The sequence below is a fragment of the Oncorhynchus mykiss genome, chromosome 23 (assembly GCF_057628025.1).
Source record: "Oncorhynchus mykiss isolate SJ-2025 chromosome 23, ASM5762802v1, whole genome shotgun sequence".
Classification (NCBI taxonomy): domain Eukaryota; kingdom Metazoa; phylum Chordata; class Actinopteri; order Salmoniformes; family Salmonidae; genus Oncorhynchus; species Oncorhynchus mykiss.
The window spans coordinates 59,259,611-59,272,599 of record NC_143044.1 but is presented as its reverse complement, the minus strand read 5'-3'; the positions used below and the strand labels follow the sequence as shown (position 1 = coordinate 59,272,599).

The following is a 12,989-nucleotide window of genomic DNA, read 5'->3' as shown; positions in this document are numbered from 1 at the left end:
CGGTGGGGAAACTGGACCTGGTTAAGATGAAACGCAAGAGTGAACTTTAAAAGAGCTTTAAAAGAGCTCTCTGTCATCCCTGTATCACCACATGTCATGCGCGGTGTGTGCTTTTCCAGTCATGGGAAAACGGCAGTGTGATGTGTGACGAGGTCCCGTGTCACTGGTTGTTCATCGACTGTGACACATTTCCTGCGGACCTTCCTGACTGGACTGGAGGTTTTACTTCTGGAGTGGAAGTGTACAATATTTGTGCCATAATTCAATGTAACGTGTTTTAAATGCAAGGTACCCATGAAAAAGAAGAAACCCCCGGCACGCTCTTGAAAGCTCCCACATACAATGTAATGGATCTCACAGACACTCGACAGGTTGACAGATTCACCAAAGCATATTGGCTATAATTCAGCTAGACACTGTAAGCAAAAAACAGGTTTGTCAGATTCCCCAAAACATATGGCTGCATTTCAGCTAGACACTGCAAACAAAAACATCTAAGAGTTAAAACAGGAAGTACAAAACAGGAAGTACAAAACAACGTGTAAGGTAGACAAACCATTGGCTTGCCAACCTGCTGAAGTGAAGATAATGATTATAAATGTTGTGTGGAACAATACTCAGTCTCACAGACAGATGGCAGCAGAGAGTCATACTCCTGATTTTCACTGAGGAACAATACTCAGTCCCACAGGCAGATGGCAGCAGAGAGTCATAGTTCTGACTGATTCTCACTGTGGAACAGATTGGGGAGTGTATTGTTGCTGCCCCCCCCAAGTGACAGTACAACAAGGTTCACTTGGCGTGAAGATAAATGTTTATAGCTGTTATTTGTGCTTTATTGATTCTTAGCATATGTGTTGTGTTTCTGTCCTTTGTGTGTTGTGTTTTTGGGTCCATTCTCTAAATACAGTATCTTCCTCATGTAGACATTTTGAGAGAGACTAAAATCATTCCTGTAACCTAGGCTACACAGGCTGCATTTCACACAGACAGCACAATTCTGATTTACTTTTCACTAAATGGTCTTTTGACCTAACCGATCAGAAAAATATCCGATGTGAAAAGATCTGATGTAACTGGTCAAAAGATCAGAATTGGGCAGCGTGTGTAAACGCAGCCATATAGTTCTAGCCTACGTCAGCGCCTGAATTTTTAAAATGTTTTTATAGATAACTATACCAGTGACGTCATAGATACAGGAACTCAACCTGCCGATACGTGTAGGTCATGTATTTTACAGCATCAAGGTCTTTAAGAAGTCATGTTCCTAAAATGAAAGATACCCTGGAGCGTACAAAACATTAAGAACACCTAATATTGAGTTGGAACGAGCAGGCGTTCTTAATGTTTCGCACACTCAGTGTCAACCCCGGTGATTCTTGAAGAACATAACTCTGAGATGCTTCGTGTGCTTGGTTCAACTGTCGTATCCCGTCAGCATTCAATATATCAGCTTGTTTTTACCAATTTGTTTTGTAAACAATGGACATGTAAATTAACGCTGTATAGCCTTAAAAACATTGCTAAAACTATCATCTTGATATTTTTCCCAACAGGTAAGTTGACTGAGAACACGTTCTCATTTACAGCAGCGACCTGGGGAATAGTTACAGGGATGAATGAGACAATCGTAAGCTGGGGATGACTAGGTGGCCAGGATAGTATGAGTGTCATGGGATCTTTAGTGACCTCAGAGCCAGGACACCTGTTTAACGTCCCATTCAAAAGACACAACACCCTACACAGGGCAATGTCCCCAATCACTGCACTGGGGCATATATTTTTTTTTAGACCAGAGGAAAGGGTGCCTCCTACTGGCCCTCCAAAACCACTTCCAGCAGCATCTGGTCTCCCATCTAAGGACCGACCAGGACCATTAGCTTCAGAAGGAAGCCAGCACAGTGATGCAGGGTGCTATGCTGCTGGCTATATCATGGATGGTGAGTCCTTGTATTCAAAGCTCTGTCGCATGAGTTTGAGAGGGAGACATTCCTGTAGCCCCATCTTTCAGCTGTTTACAAAATCAATGGTGGGGGTGGTAGGTTTGTTATTTGTTAGAATTGCAGATTGCCCCTTTAAGCGAGAAAATCCAAAATATCCACACGGTTTATTATTAGCATTGACATTTTAGAGAATATATATTATGATGTATTTATGGAAGAAACCAATGTATTGTCTTCTGGTATTTAACAAAACAAACTATGTAGTAGTGTAATCAACTTGCTGTATACTTCTGTTTTCAGCTAAACACACCATTAACCTTAGGGTACTGTACTAACTACTAAGCAGGCAGTGTCATTTTTTTTAAAGCATTTTGAATTCAAGTGGATTGTAAATGTCAGCTATTCATAAATATATAAACAGAGAGCGAGAGGAAAATGTAGCAACGATGAAACAAGGTGATCTGAGTTAATTATATATTAGCCTGTGAGATATGTTATAAGAGCTCGGATCAGTCCTGGATCCTACACGCCCATTTCAAGGACACTGAGTTTCACTACTCAACACAGTGTCAGTGTCAGTCTGTTGGGGAGATGTTGTAGTCAGGATCTTATGAATCTGTATCCTGATGTGTGTGTATATTAATACATCATGATCTCTTTAGGGGCGTCCTCCGTGGGCCTCTGCTGCTCCTGTCTGTGTGTGTAGGCAGCGTGCTCAAACAGATACACCAGGAGGATGGCTAGCAGACTCAGCACCATGTAGGGGATCAGCAGGAAGTATCCCACCTGGAACTCTGAGGTCTTGTCCTTCAGGTAGACTGAAACGATTCCCACGTCGTTCTTAACCAGGTCTTCAGACATTTCGGTCAGCTGGACGTTCACTACGTACAGGATGAGCACCAGGAAGGAGATGCACGCTGGGGAAAATAACAAAGGGGAGGTTAAAAAGAGTACTACTACTACTACTACTACTACTACTACTACTACTACTACTACTACTACTATTAGTTCTACTACTACTACTATTAGTTCTACTACTATTAGTTATACTACTACTATTAGTTATACTAGTACTATTAGTTATACTACTACTATTAGTTATGCTACTATTAGTTCTACTACTATTAGTTCTACTACTACTATTAGTTCTACTACGATTAGTTATACTACTACTACTATTAGTTCTACTACTATTAGTTCTACTACTATTAGTACTATTACTACTATTAGTTCTACTACTACTATTAGTTATGCTACTATCAGTTATACTACTATTAGTTATACTACTACTACTACTACTACTAGTTCTACTACTACTACCATTAGTTCTACTACTACTACTATTAGTTCTACTACTATTTGTTCTACTACTTATCCTACTATTAATTCTACTACTATTAGTTCTACTACTTATCCTACTATTAATTATACTACTATTAGTTCTACTACTACGATTAGTTCTACTACTAGCCTGTCAACTTAGTCACAAAGAGTTGTTCGTTCATGTTTATCAATCTATATAATGAATTAATGAAATCCATGTAGTTGTTTTTTAAAATCATATAATGATCTAATTAATTTAATCTAATTGTGTAACATGTTTATTCAGACAGTACACAGAGAGAGGGGGATACAGGCGAGGAGGAGAGAATGTGTGAAAGGCGGTCATAGGGCTTGAACCCACAACCTTCAGGTATTTCATATAGGACTAAATAGGGCTTGAACCCACAACCTTCAGGTATTTCATATGGGACTAAATAGGGTTTGAACCCACAATCTTCAGGTATGTCATATGGGACTAAATAGGGCTTGAACCCACAACCTTCAAGTATATCATATGGGACTAAATAGGGATTGAACCCACAACCTTTAGGTATTTCATATGGGACTAAATAGGGCTTGAACCCACAACCTTCAGGTATTTCATATGGGACTAAATAGGGATTGAACCCACAACCTTCAGGTATTTCATATGGGACTAAATATGGTTTGAACCCACAACCTTCAGGTATTTCATATGGGACTAAATAGGGCTTGAACCCACAACCTTCAGGTATTTCATATGGGACTACATAAGGCTTGAACACACAACCTTCAGGTATTTCATATGGGACTAAATAGGGCTTGAACACACAACCTTCAGGTATGTCATATGGGACTAAATAGGGAATGAACACACAACCTTCAGGTATTTCATATGGGACTAAATAGGGGTTGAACCCACAACCTTCAGGTATTTCATATGGGACTAAATAGGGCTTGAACCCATAACTTTCAGGTATTTCATATAGGACTAAATAGGGTTCAAACCCACAACCTTCAGGTATTTCATATGGGACTAAATAGGGCTTGAACCCATAACCTTCAGGTATTTCATATAGGACTAAATAGGGTTTGAACCCACAACCTTCAGGTATGTCATATGGGACTAAATAGGGCTTGAACCCACAACCTTCAGGTATTTCATATGGGACTAAATAGGGTTTGAACCCACAACCTTCAGGTATTTCATATGGGACTAAATATGGTTTGAACCCACAACCTTCAGGTATTTCATATGGGACTAAATAGGGCTTGAACCCACAACCTTCAGGTATTTCATATGGGACTAAATAAGGCTTGAACACACAACCTTCAGGTATTTCATATGGGACTAAATAGGGCTTGAACACACAACCTTCAGGTATTTCATATGGGACTAAATAGGGAATGAACACACAACCTTCAGGTATTTCATATGGGACTAAATAGGGGTTGAACCCACAACCTTCAGGTATTTCATATGGGACTAAATAGGGCTTGAACCCATAACCTTCAGGTATTTCATATAGGACTAAATAGGGTTCAAACCCACAACCTTCAGGTATTTCATATGGGACTAAATAGGGCTTGAACCCATAACCTTCAGGTATTTCATATAGGACTAAATAGGGTTTGAACCCACAACCTTCAGGTATGTCATATGGGACTAAATAGGGCTTGAACCCACAACCTTCAGGTATTTCATATGGGACTAAATAGGGTTTGAACCCACAACCTTTAGGTATTTCATATGGGACTAAATAGGGCTTGAACCCACAACCTTCAGGTATTTCATATGGGACTAAATAGGGATTGAACCCACAACCTTCAGGTATTTCATATGGGACTAAATATGGTTTGAACCCACAACCTTCAGGTATTTCATATGGGACTAAATAGGGCTTGAACCCACAACCTTCAGGTATTTCATATGGGACTAAATAAGGCTTGAACACACAACCTTCAGGTATTTCATATGGGACTAAATAAGGCTTGAACACACAACCTTCAGGTATTTCATATGGGACTAAATAGGGAATGAACACACAACCTTCAGGTATTTCATATGGGACTAAATAGGGTTTGAACCCACAACCTTCAGGTATTTCATATGGGACTAAATAGGGCTTGAACCCATAACCTTCAGGTATTTCATATAGGACTAAATAGGGTTCAAACCCACAACCTTCAGGTATTTCATATGGGACTAAATAGGGCTTGAACCCATAACCTTCATGTATTTCATATAGGACTAAATAGGGTTTGAACCCACAACCTTCAGGTATTTCATATGGGAGTAAATAGGGTTTGAATGCACAACCTTCAGGTATTTCATATGGGAGTAAATAGGGTTTGATCCCATAACCTTCAGGTATTTCATATGGGACTAAATAGGGCTTGAACCCACAACCTTCAGGTATTTCATATGGGACTAAATAGGGTTTGAACCCACAACCTTCAGGTATTTCATGTGGGACTAAATAGGGTTTGAACCAACAACCTTGAGGTATTTCATATGGGACTAAATAGGGTTTGATCCCACAACCTTCAGGTGTGCCGCTGATTGGCTGGCCACTTTTTTTGCTTAATTGATTGAACGAATTGATGTGAAGTCGATTGATCTTACCACTGCCAGAGCTGCATGTGTAGAGCCCTATGGGTCCCATGTACGTCTGGTAGGGGTTACTGACGCTGTTGTACAGCGTGATGAGGATGCTGCCAGCAGAGCAGAGCAGACACAGGGCCAGGAGGGTGATCACTATGCCATGGAGGATCTGAGGAGCTCCACCTGTCTCTGCCAACTTCTCAAACACTGCACAGGCAGACCAAGAACAGGCAGGTTAGGAATGTACACTCACTATGGTGAGTTTTACCCCTACACAGACAGAACAAGAACAGTCAGGTTGGGAATATACACTAGTATTATGGTGAGTTCTACCACTACACAGACAGAACTAGAACAGTCAGGTTAGGAATATACACTAGTATTAGGGTGAGTTCTACCACTACACAGACAGAACTAGAACAGTCAGGTTAGGAATATACACTAGTATTATGGTGAGTTCTACCACTACACAGGCAGAACAAGAACAGTCAGGTTAGGAATATACACTCACTATGGTGAGTTCTACCACTACACAGGCAGAACAAGAACAGTCAGGTTAGGAATATACACTAGTATTAGGGTGAGCTCTACCAAGGGCTGAATTGTGATATCTTAGCCCCTTTTTTTCCCAAATAGTTTTCTATCTAGAACCTAAAAGGGTTATTTTCGTTGTCCCCATAGGAGAACCATTTGAAGAATAATTTTTTGGTTCCAGGTAGAACCCTTTTGCGTTCTATGAACAATCCTTTCCACAGAGAGTTCTATATGGAACCAAAAAAAGGTTTACCCTAAAGGCACAGGCGAAGAACCCCTGTAACGTATACTCTGGGAGTCGGGACAGCGAGTTCTGGGGGAGTGAATTGAATAAATAAATGAACGAAACAAGAAACACAAGTAGCGGTACAGACATGAAACATATAAACAGAAACAATAACATCTAGGGAACTTTACACTTACGTCGTTGCATTATTACAGTATGAAGTCCACGTTATTGTCCTGGAACGTTAACGCAGCACCTTTCTGCACACGTATGGAGGGACAGTGGCGGAGCACGATTAAAACATACCTTGAATGGTCTTTTCACCTCCGAACACCGGACAAGAACCTCTGGCGATCGCCCCATAGAAAAGCTCGTATGATATGTTGGCGGAGCACGATTAAAACATACCTTGAATGGTCTTTTCGCCGCCGAACACCGGACAAGAACCTCTGGCGATCGCCCCATAGAAAAGCTCGTATGATATGTTGGCGGAGCACGATTAAAACATACCTTGAATGGTCTTTTCACCTCCGAACACCGGACAAGAACCTCTGGCGATCGCCCCATAGAAAAGCTCGTATGATATGTTGGCGGAGCACGATTAAAACATACCTTGAATGGTCTTTTCACCTCCGAACACCGGACAAGAACCTCTGGCGATCGCCCCATAGAAAAGCTCGTATGATATGTTGGCGGAGCACGATTAAAACATACCTTGAATGGTCTTTTCACCTCCGAACACCGGACAAGAACCTCTGGCGATCGCCCCATAGAAAAGCTCGTATGATATGTTGGCGGAGCCGTTGGTGAAAACGTTTTCAGATCCAGAGCAAAGCATTTTGGAAACGGCCCATTCTGTCGACATCCCATAACCTAAAATCGCCACGGATACCGTGGTAGCCAGCGCGCTACTCAGAAAATGCAGAGCCTTCTTGGTGGAGGGCATTGTCACAATATTCCAGCCACACCGATGAAGAAGAAGATGAAGACGTCCAAACCCTTATTGGTTCTGTAACTCTCCGAATCAGCTTCAATAGCAGAGTAGTAGGCTATAATCATCTACCCTTCTGGTGTCCCAAAGACAGGTGTGACGGTCTGAGGAGAGGACAGGCGTGATGGTCTGAGGAGAGAACAGGCGTGATGGTCTGAGGAGAGGACAGGTGTGACGGTCTGAGGAGAGGACAGGCGTGATGGTCTGAGGAGAGAACAGGCGTGATGGTCTGAGGAGAGGACAGGTGTGACGGTCTGAGGAGAGAACAGGCGTGATGGTCTGAGGAGAGAACAGGCGTGATGGTCTGAGGAGAGGACAGGCGTGACGGTCTGAGGAGAGGACAGGCGTGACGGTCTGAGGAGAGGACAGGCGTGATGGTCTGAGGAGAGGACAGGCGTGACGGTCTGAGGAGAGGACAGGAGTGACGGTCTGAGGAGAGAACAGGCGTGATGGTCTGAGGACAGGACAGGCGTGACGGTCTGAGGAGAGGACAGGCGTGACTAGCCTGTAGGTTATAAAACACCTCTAGATTACGAGGGTGAACTTTAGTCAGGGAAGAGAGAGAGGGAGAGATGGTTGTCATAGAGCTGATAACGTATTCCCAAACATCGTAAACGGGAGAGGCATCTGATTAATACCAAAAGGGGAAATAAATATACCTGAGGACTGAGTGCTCAGCATGCGACGTAGTTTGTTCTAAATTAAGAAATAAGGATCTACCGTTTATTCCACATAAATAATTGTTAATAAGCTACAACACACCTTCAGGCATCATTACATGTCTTTAACCAGATAGTCAATATCAGTCTCTAATTGTTATCACAAACTAGGTGGTTCCAGCCCTGAATGCTGATTGGCTGGCAGCCGTGGTATATCAGACCGTATAGCACGGGAATGATAAAACATGATTTTTAAGTTGCTAACCAGTTTATAATAGCAGTAAGGCACCTCAGGGGGGTTTGTGATATACGGCCAATATACCATGGCTAACGGGTGTGTCCGGGCACTCCGCGTTGCGTCGTGCTTAAGAACAGTCCTCAGCCGTGGTATATTGGCCATATACCACACCCCTTCTCAGGTCTCACTGCTTCGTTAGACAATATTGGCATTATGTACCTGTACACGATACGGAGTTGTCACTAGTAACACACACACACACACACACACACACACACACACACAGCGACACAAACACACAGCAACAGACACAGCCAATCAAAACGTCAGAGACACCATGAAGGCCATCGTATGATAAGCAACATGTTTTATTGTCCCAACTCTTTTCAGTACCTCCCCTATGTACAGGGGAAGTGTCGAGCGAAACACAATGACGTTTTCCTGCACGGGATCCAAAGTCCTCCTCTGGAAACAAGGCAGGCTAAATGAGGCCATAAAACAAAGCAGATTAATGATTTGCTCTTCCCACTGTAATAGTTGAGAGTGATCAGCATGTCATGGATAGGCTGCACACTGTAACAGATAGACAAAGACCTAAAGACCTGCAGGTCAACCTCTATGGGGCTGCACACTGTAACAGAGAGACTAAGACCTAAAGACCTGCAGGTCAACCTCTATGGGGCTGCACAATAATACTATGTGCATAAATGTAGGACAGATTTGAAATAATAATGATAATAATATGAATCACAATAATAGATTTTGTATGACGGTTTATGAATGAAATGGACATAGGCCTATACTGACACAATCAAATTCAAATACAGACCTGGCTATTTGATCATCAATTGAATTCTAATGTTATTTGAAATGAATTCTAATATTATTTGAAATGAATTCTAATATTATTTGAAATGAATTCTAATATTATTTGAAATGAATTCTAATGTTATTTGAAATGAATTCTAATATTATTTGAAAAGAATTCTAATATTATTTGAAATGAATTCTAATATTATTTGAAATGAATTCTAATGTTATTTGAATTGAATTCTAATGTTGTTTGAAATGAATTCTAATGTTATTTGAAATGAATTCTAATATTATTTGAAATGAATTCTAATATTATTTGAAATGAATTCTAATATTATTTGAAATGAATTCTAATGTTATTTGAATTCAATTCTAATGTTATTTGAATTCAATTCTAATGTTATTTGAATTCAATTCTAATGTTATTTTATTGCTATCACGTGCTTTGCTCATTGCAACCTATTGCAACCTATTGTCTAAATTGTTATGTTTCCAGGTACCACAATGAGCCACAATGGGGTCCTCCACCACCCTGTCACCATATACCCAGCTATGAGCCATCATGGGGTCCTCCACCGCCATATACCCAGCTCTCAGCCACAATGGGGTCCTCCGCCATGCCACCCGTGGACCATACAACCACAGCAATGGCCTGTGGTGACATTCCAGCAGAGTCCTGTCAGGGGAGGATGCGTCATGCCAGATGATATTTCCCCCTCTGTCTGGCCGAGGAGAATATTGCCTGTGATGTTGATGAACACCTGTTTGCCGGACCAAAACAACAGACGTGACTGATTTTTGTTTTCGAATGGAGTATATGTTTCTTGATTTATGATTTTACTGTATTTCGACAGTTTCTCTTCCGTACAATTTATTTCATATACAGTACAGTATAGGCCCAGGGTAGCCTAGTGGTTAGAGGCAGGTAGCCTAGTGGTTAGAGTGTTGGACTAGTAACCGGAAGGTTGCAAGTTCAAATCCCCGAGCTGTCGTTCTGCCCCTGAACAGGCAGTTAACCCACTGTTCCCCTGTAGGCCGTCATTGAAAATAAGAATTTGTTCTTAACTGACTTGCCTAGTTAAATAAAGGTCAAATAAATAAATAAACAGTATAGGCCTATTTTTCTTCCTTCGCATATCCCAAAAACATTTACTGTATTTTTTCATTTACTGTATTTTTTCATTTACTGTATTTTTTCATTTACTGTATTTTTTCATGTTTACTGTGTTTACAGTGTGCTGTTTGACATGTATTGAGACATGTTGAAATATAAAACACATGTTTTTCTATTTTTTTTCCCCTTTCCTGTTAGAGGAAACACAAACAATATACAGTATAACAGTAAAATCTTAGTCTTTATACTGAAATAGATGATCATATTACAGTTTTTTTTTTACAATTGATAACAGGTGTTTACCTATATTTAAGATAGTTTTACCAAACTCTTATTAACACAGCAACACCCCTATGTCACACAATTAGCCAAATAGTTCATTTTCTACAAAAAAAAAACACATTTTGTTCATTAAATACCAACTCTACATTTCAAAATACAAAAAAAAAAAACTTTCTCTACGTACACTAACTCTCTCAAAACACGCCAAACCCGACTCAATATCTAATCATTTTTTCAAAACACCAGCACATGTTTTCTATCCAAGAGGAACGTATAGTCAATCACAAACCTGTTGGTTTGTTGAGAATTCTGGATAATGGAAGTCACGGTTGACCGTCTGAGATTAGGATGGACTCTTTCACCCTCCTCTCTCAGTGATAGATGAGGTCTCCCTAGATAGACTGGTCTCCCTCAGTGATAGACCATGGTATTAGGCTGGACTCTTTCACCAGCCTTTCTCAGTGATAGACCATGGTATTAGACTGGACTCTTTCACCAGTCTCTCTCAGTGATAGACCATGGTATTAGACTGGACTCTCTCAGTGATAGACCATGGTATTAGACTGTACTCTTTCACCAGCCTTTCTCAGTGATAGACCATGGTATTAGACTGGACTCTTTCACCTGTCTCTCTCAGTGATAGACCATGGTATTAGACTGGACTCTTTCATCAGTCTCTCTCAGTGATAGACCATGGTATTAGGGGGGACTCTCTCAGTGATAGACCATGGTATTAGGGGGGACTCTATCACCAGTCTCTCTCAGTGATAGACCATGGTATTAGGCTGGACTCTATCACCAGTCTCTCTCAGTGATAGACCATGGTATTAGGGGGGACTCTCTCAGTGATAGACCATGGTATTAGGGGGGAATTTATCACCAGACTCTCTCAGTGATAGACCATGGTATTAGACTGGACTCTTTCACCAGTCTCTCTCAGTGATAGACCATGGTATTAGACTGGACTCTTTCACCAGTCTCTCTCAGTGATAGACCATGGTATTAGGGGGGACTCTCTCAGTGATAGACCATGGTATTAGGGGGGACTCTATCACCAGACTCTCTCAGTGATAGACCATGGTATTAGACTGGACTCTTTCACCAGTCTCTCTCAGTGATAGACCATGGTATTAGACTGGACTCTCTCAGTGATAGACCATGGTATTAGGGGGGACTCTTTCACCAGTCTCTCTCAGTGATAGACCATGGTATTAGGCTGGACTCTTTCACCCTCTTCTCTCAGTGATAGACCATGGTATTAGACTGGTCTCCCTCAGTGATAGACCATGGTATTAGGCTGGACTCTTTCACCAGCCTTTCTCAGTGATAGACCATGGTATTAGACTGGACTCTTTCACCAGTCTCTCTCAGTGATAGACCATGGTATTAGACTGGACTCTCTCAGTGATAGACCATGGTATTAGACTGTACTCTTTCACCAGCCTTTCTCAGTGATAGACCATGGTATTAGACTGGACTCTTTCACCTGTCTCTCTCAGTGATAGACCATGGTATTAGACTGGACTCTTTCATCAGTCTCTCTCAGTGATAGACCATGGTATTAGGGGGGACTCTCTCAGTGATAGACCATGGTATTAGGGGGGACTCTATCACCAGTCTCTCTCAGTGATAGACCATGGTATTAGGCTGGACTCTATCACCAGTCTCTCTCAGTGATAGACCATGGTATTAGGGGGGACTCTCTCAGTGATAGACCATGGTATTAGGGGGGAATTTATCACCAGACTCTCTCAGTGATAGACCATGGTATTAGACTGGACTCTTTCACCAGTCTCTCTCAGTGATAGACCATGGTATTAGACTGGACTCTTTCACCAGTCTCTCTCAGTGATAGACCATGGTATTAGGGGGGACTCTCTCAGTGATAGACCATGGTATTAGGGGGGACTCTATCACCAGACTCTCTCAGTGATAGACCATGGTATTAGGGGGGACTCTATCACCAGTCTCTCTCAGTGATAGACCATGGTATTAGGGGGGACTCTCTCAGTGATAGACCATGGTATTAGGGGGGACTCTATCACCAGACTCTCTCAGTGATAGACCATGGTATTAGACTGGACTCTTTCACCAGTCTCTCTCAGTGATAGACCATGGTATTAGGCTGGACTCTTTCACCAGTCTCTCTCAGTGATAGACCATGGTATTAGGGGGGACTCTCTCAGTGATAGACCATGGTATTAGGGGGGACTCTATCACCAGACTCTCTCAGTGATAGACCATGGTATTAGACTGGACTCTTTCACCAGTCTCTCTCAGTG

The 12,989-nt window shown here is 41.7% G+C and overlaps 1 protein-coding gene across 1 annotated transcript; it reads right to left on the bottom strand.

Moving 5' to 3' along the window:
* Positions 1 to 2,088: 2,088 nt before the first annotated feature.
* On the bottom strand, positions 2,089 to 8,097 carry LOC110531814 (clarin-3). Its single transcript, XM_036960684.2, has 3 exons — positions 7,325 to 8,097; positions 5,872 to 6,057; positions 2,089 to 2,860 (listed from the first exon to the last, which is right to left on the bottom strand). The coding sequence occupies exons 1-3, from the start codon at positions 7,554 to 7,556 to the stop codon at positions 2,583 to 2,585; spliced, it is 696 nt and encodes a 231-aa protein (XP_036816579.1). The 5' UTR covers positions 7,557 to 8,097; the 3' UTR covers positions 2,089 to 2,582.
* Between the last annotated feature and the right edge of the window lie 4,892 nt (positions 8,098 to 12,989).

What these genes read in the sequence shown, in the direction of transcription:
- LOC110531814 (XM_036960684.2), bottom strand. Translation starts at nt 7,556, where the DNA reads ATGCCCTCCACCAAGAAGGCTCTGCATTTTCTGAGTAGCGCGCTGGCT. An exon ending in AGGTGAAAAGACCATTCAAG is followed by an intron (nt 6,058 to 7,324) that starts GTATGTTTTAAT and finishes CTGCCTGTGCAG; the next exon opens with TGTTTGAGAAGTTGGCAGAG. An exon ending in CACATGCAGCTCTGGCAGTG is followed by an intron (nt 2,861 to 5,871) that starts GTAAGATCAATC and finishes TATTTTCCCCAG; the next exon opens with CGTGCATCTCCTTCCTGGTG.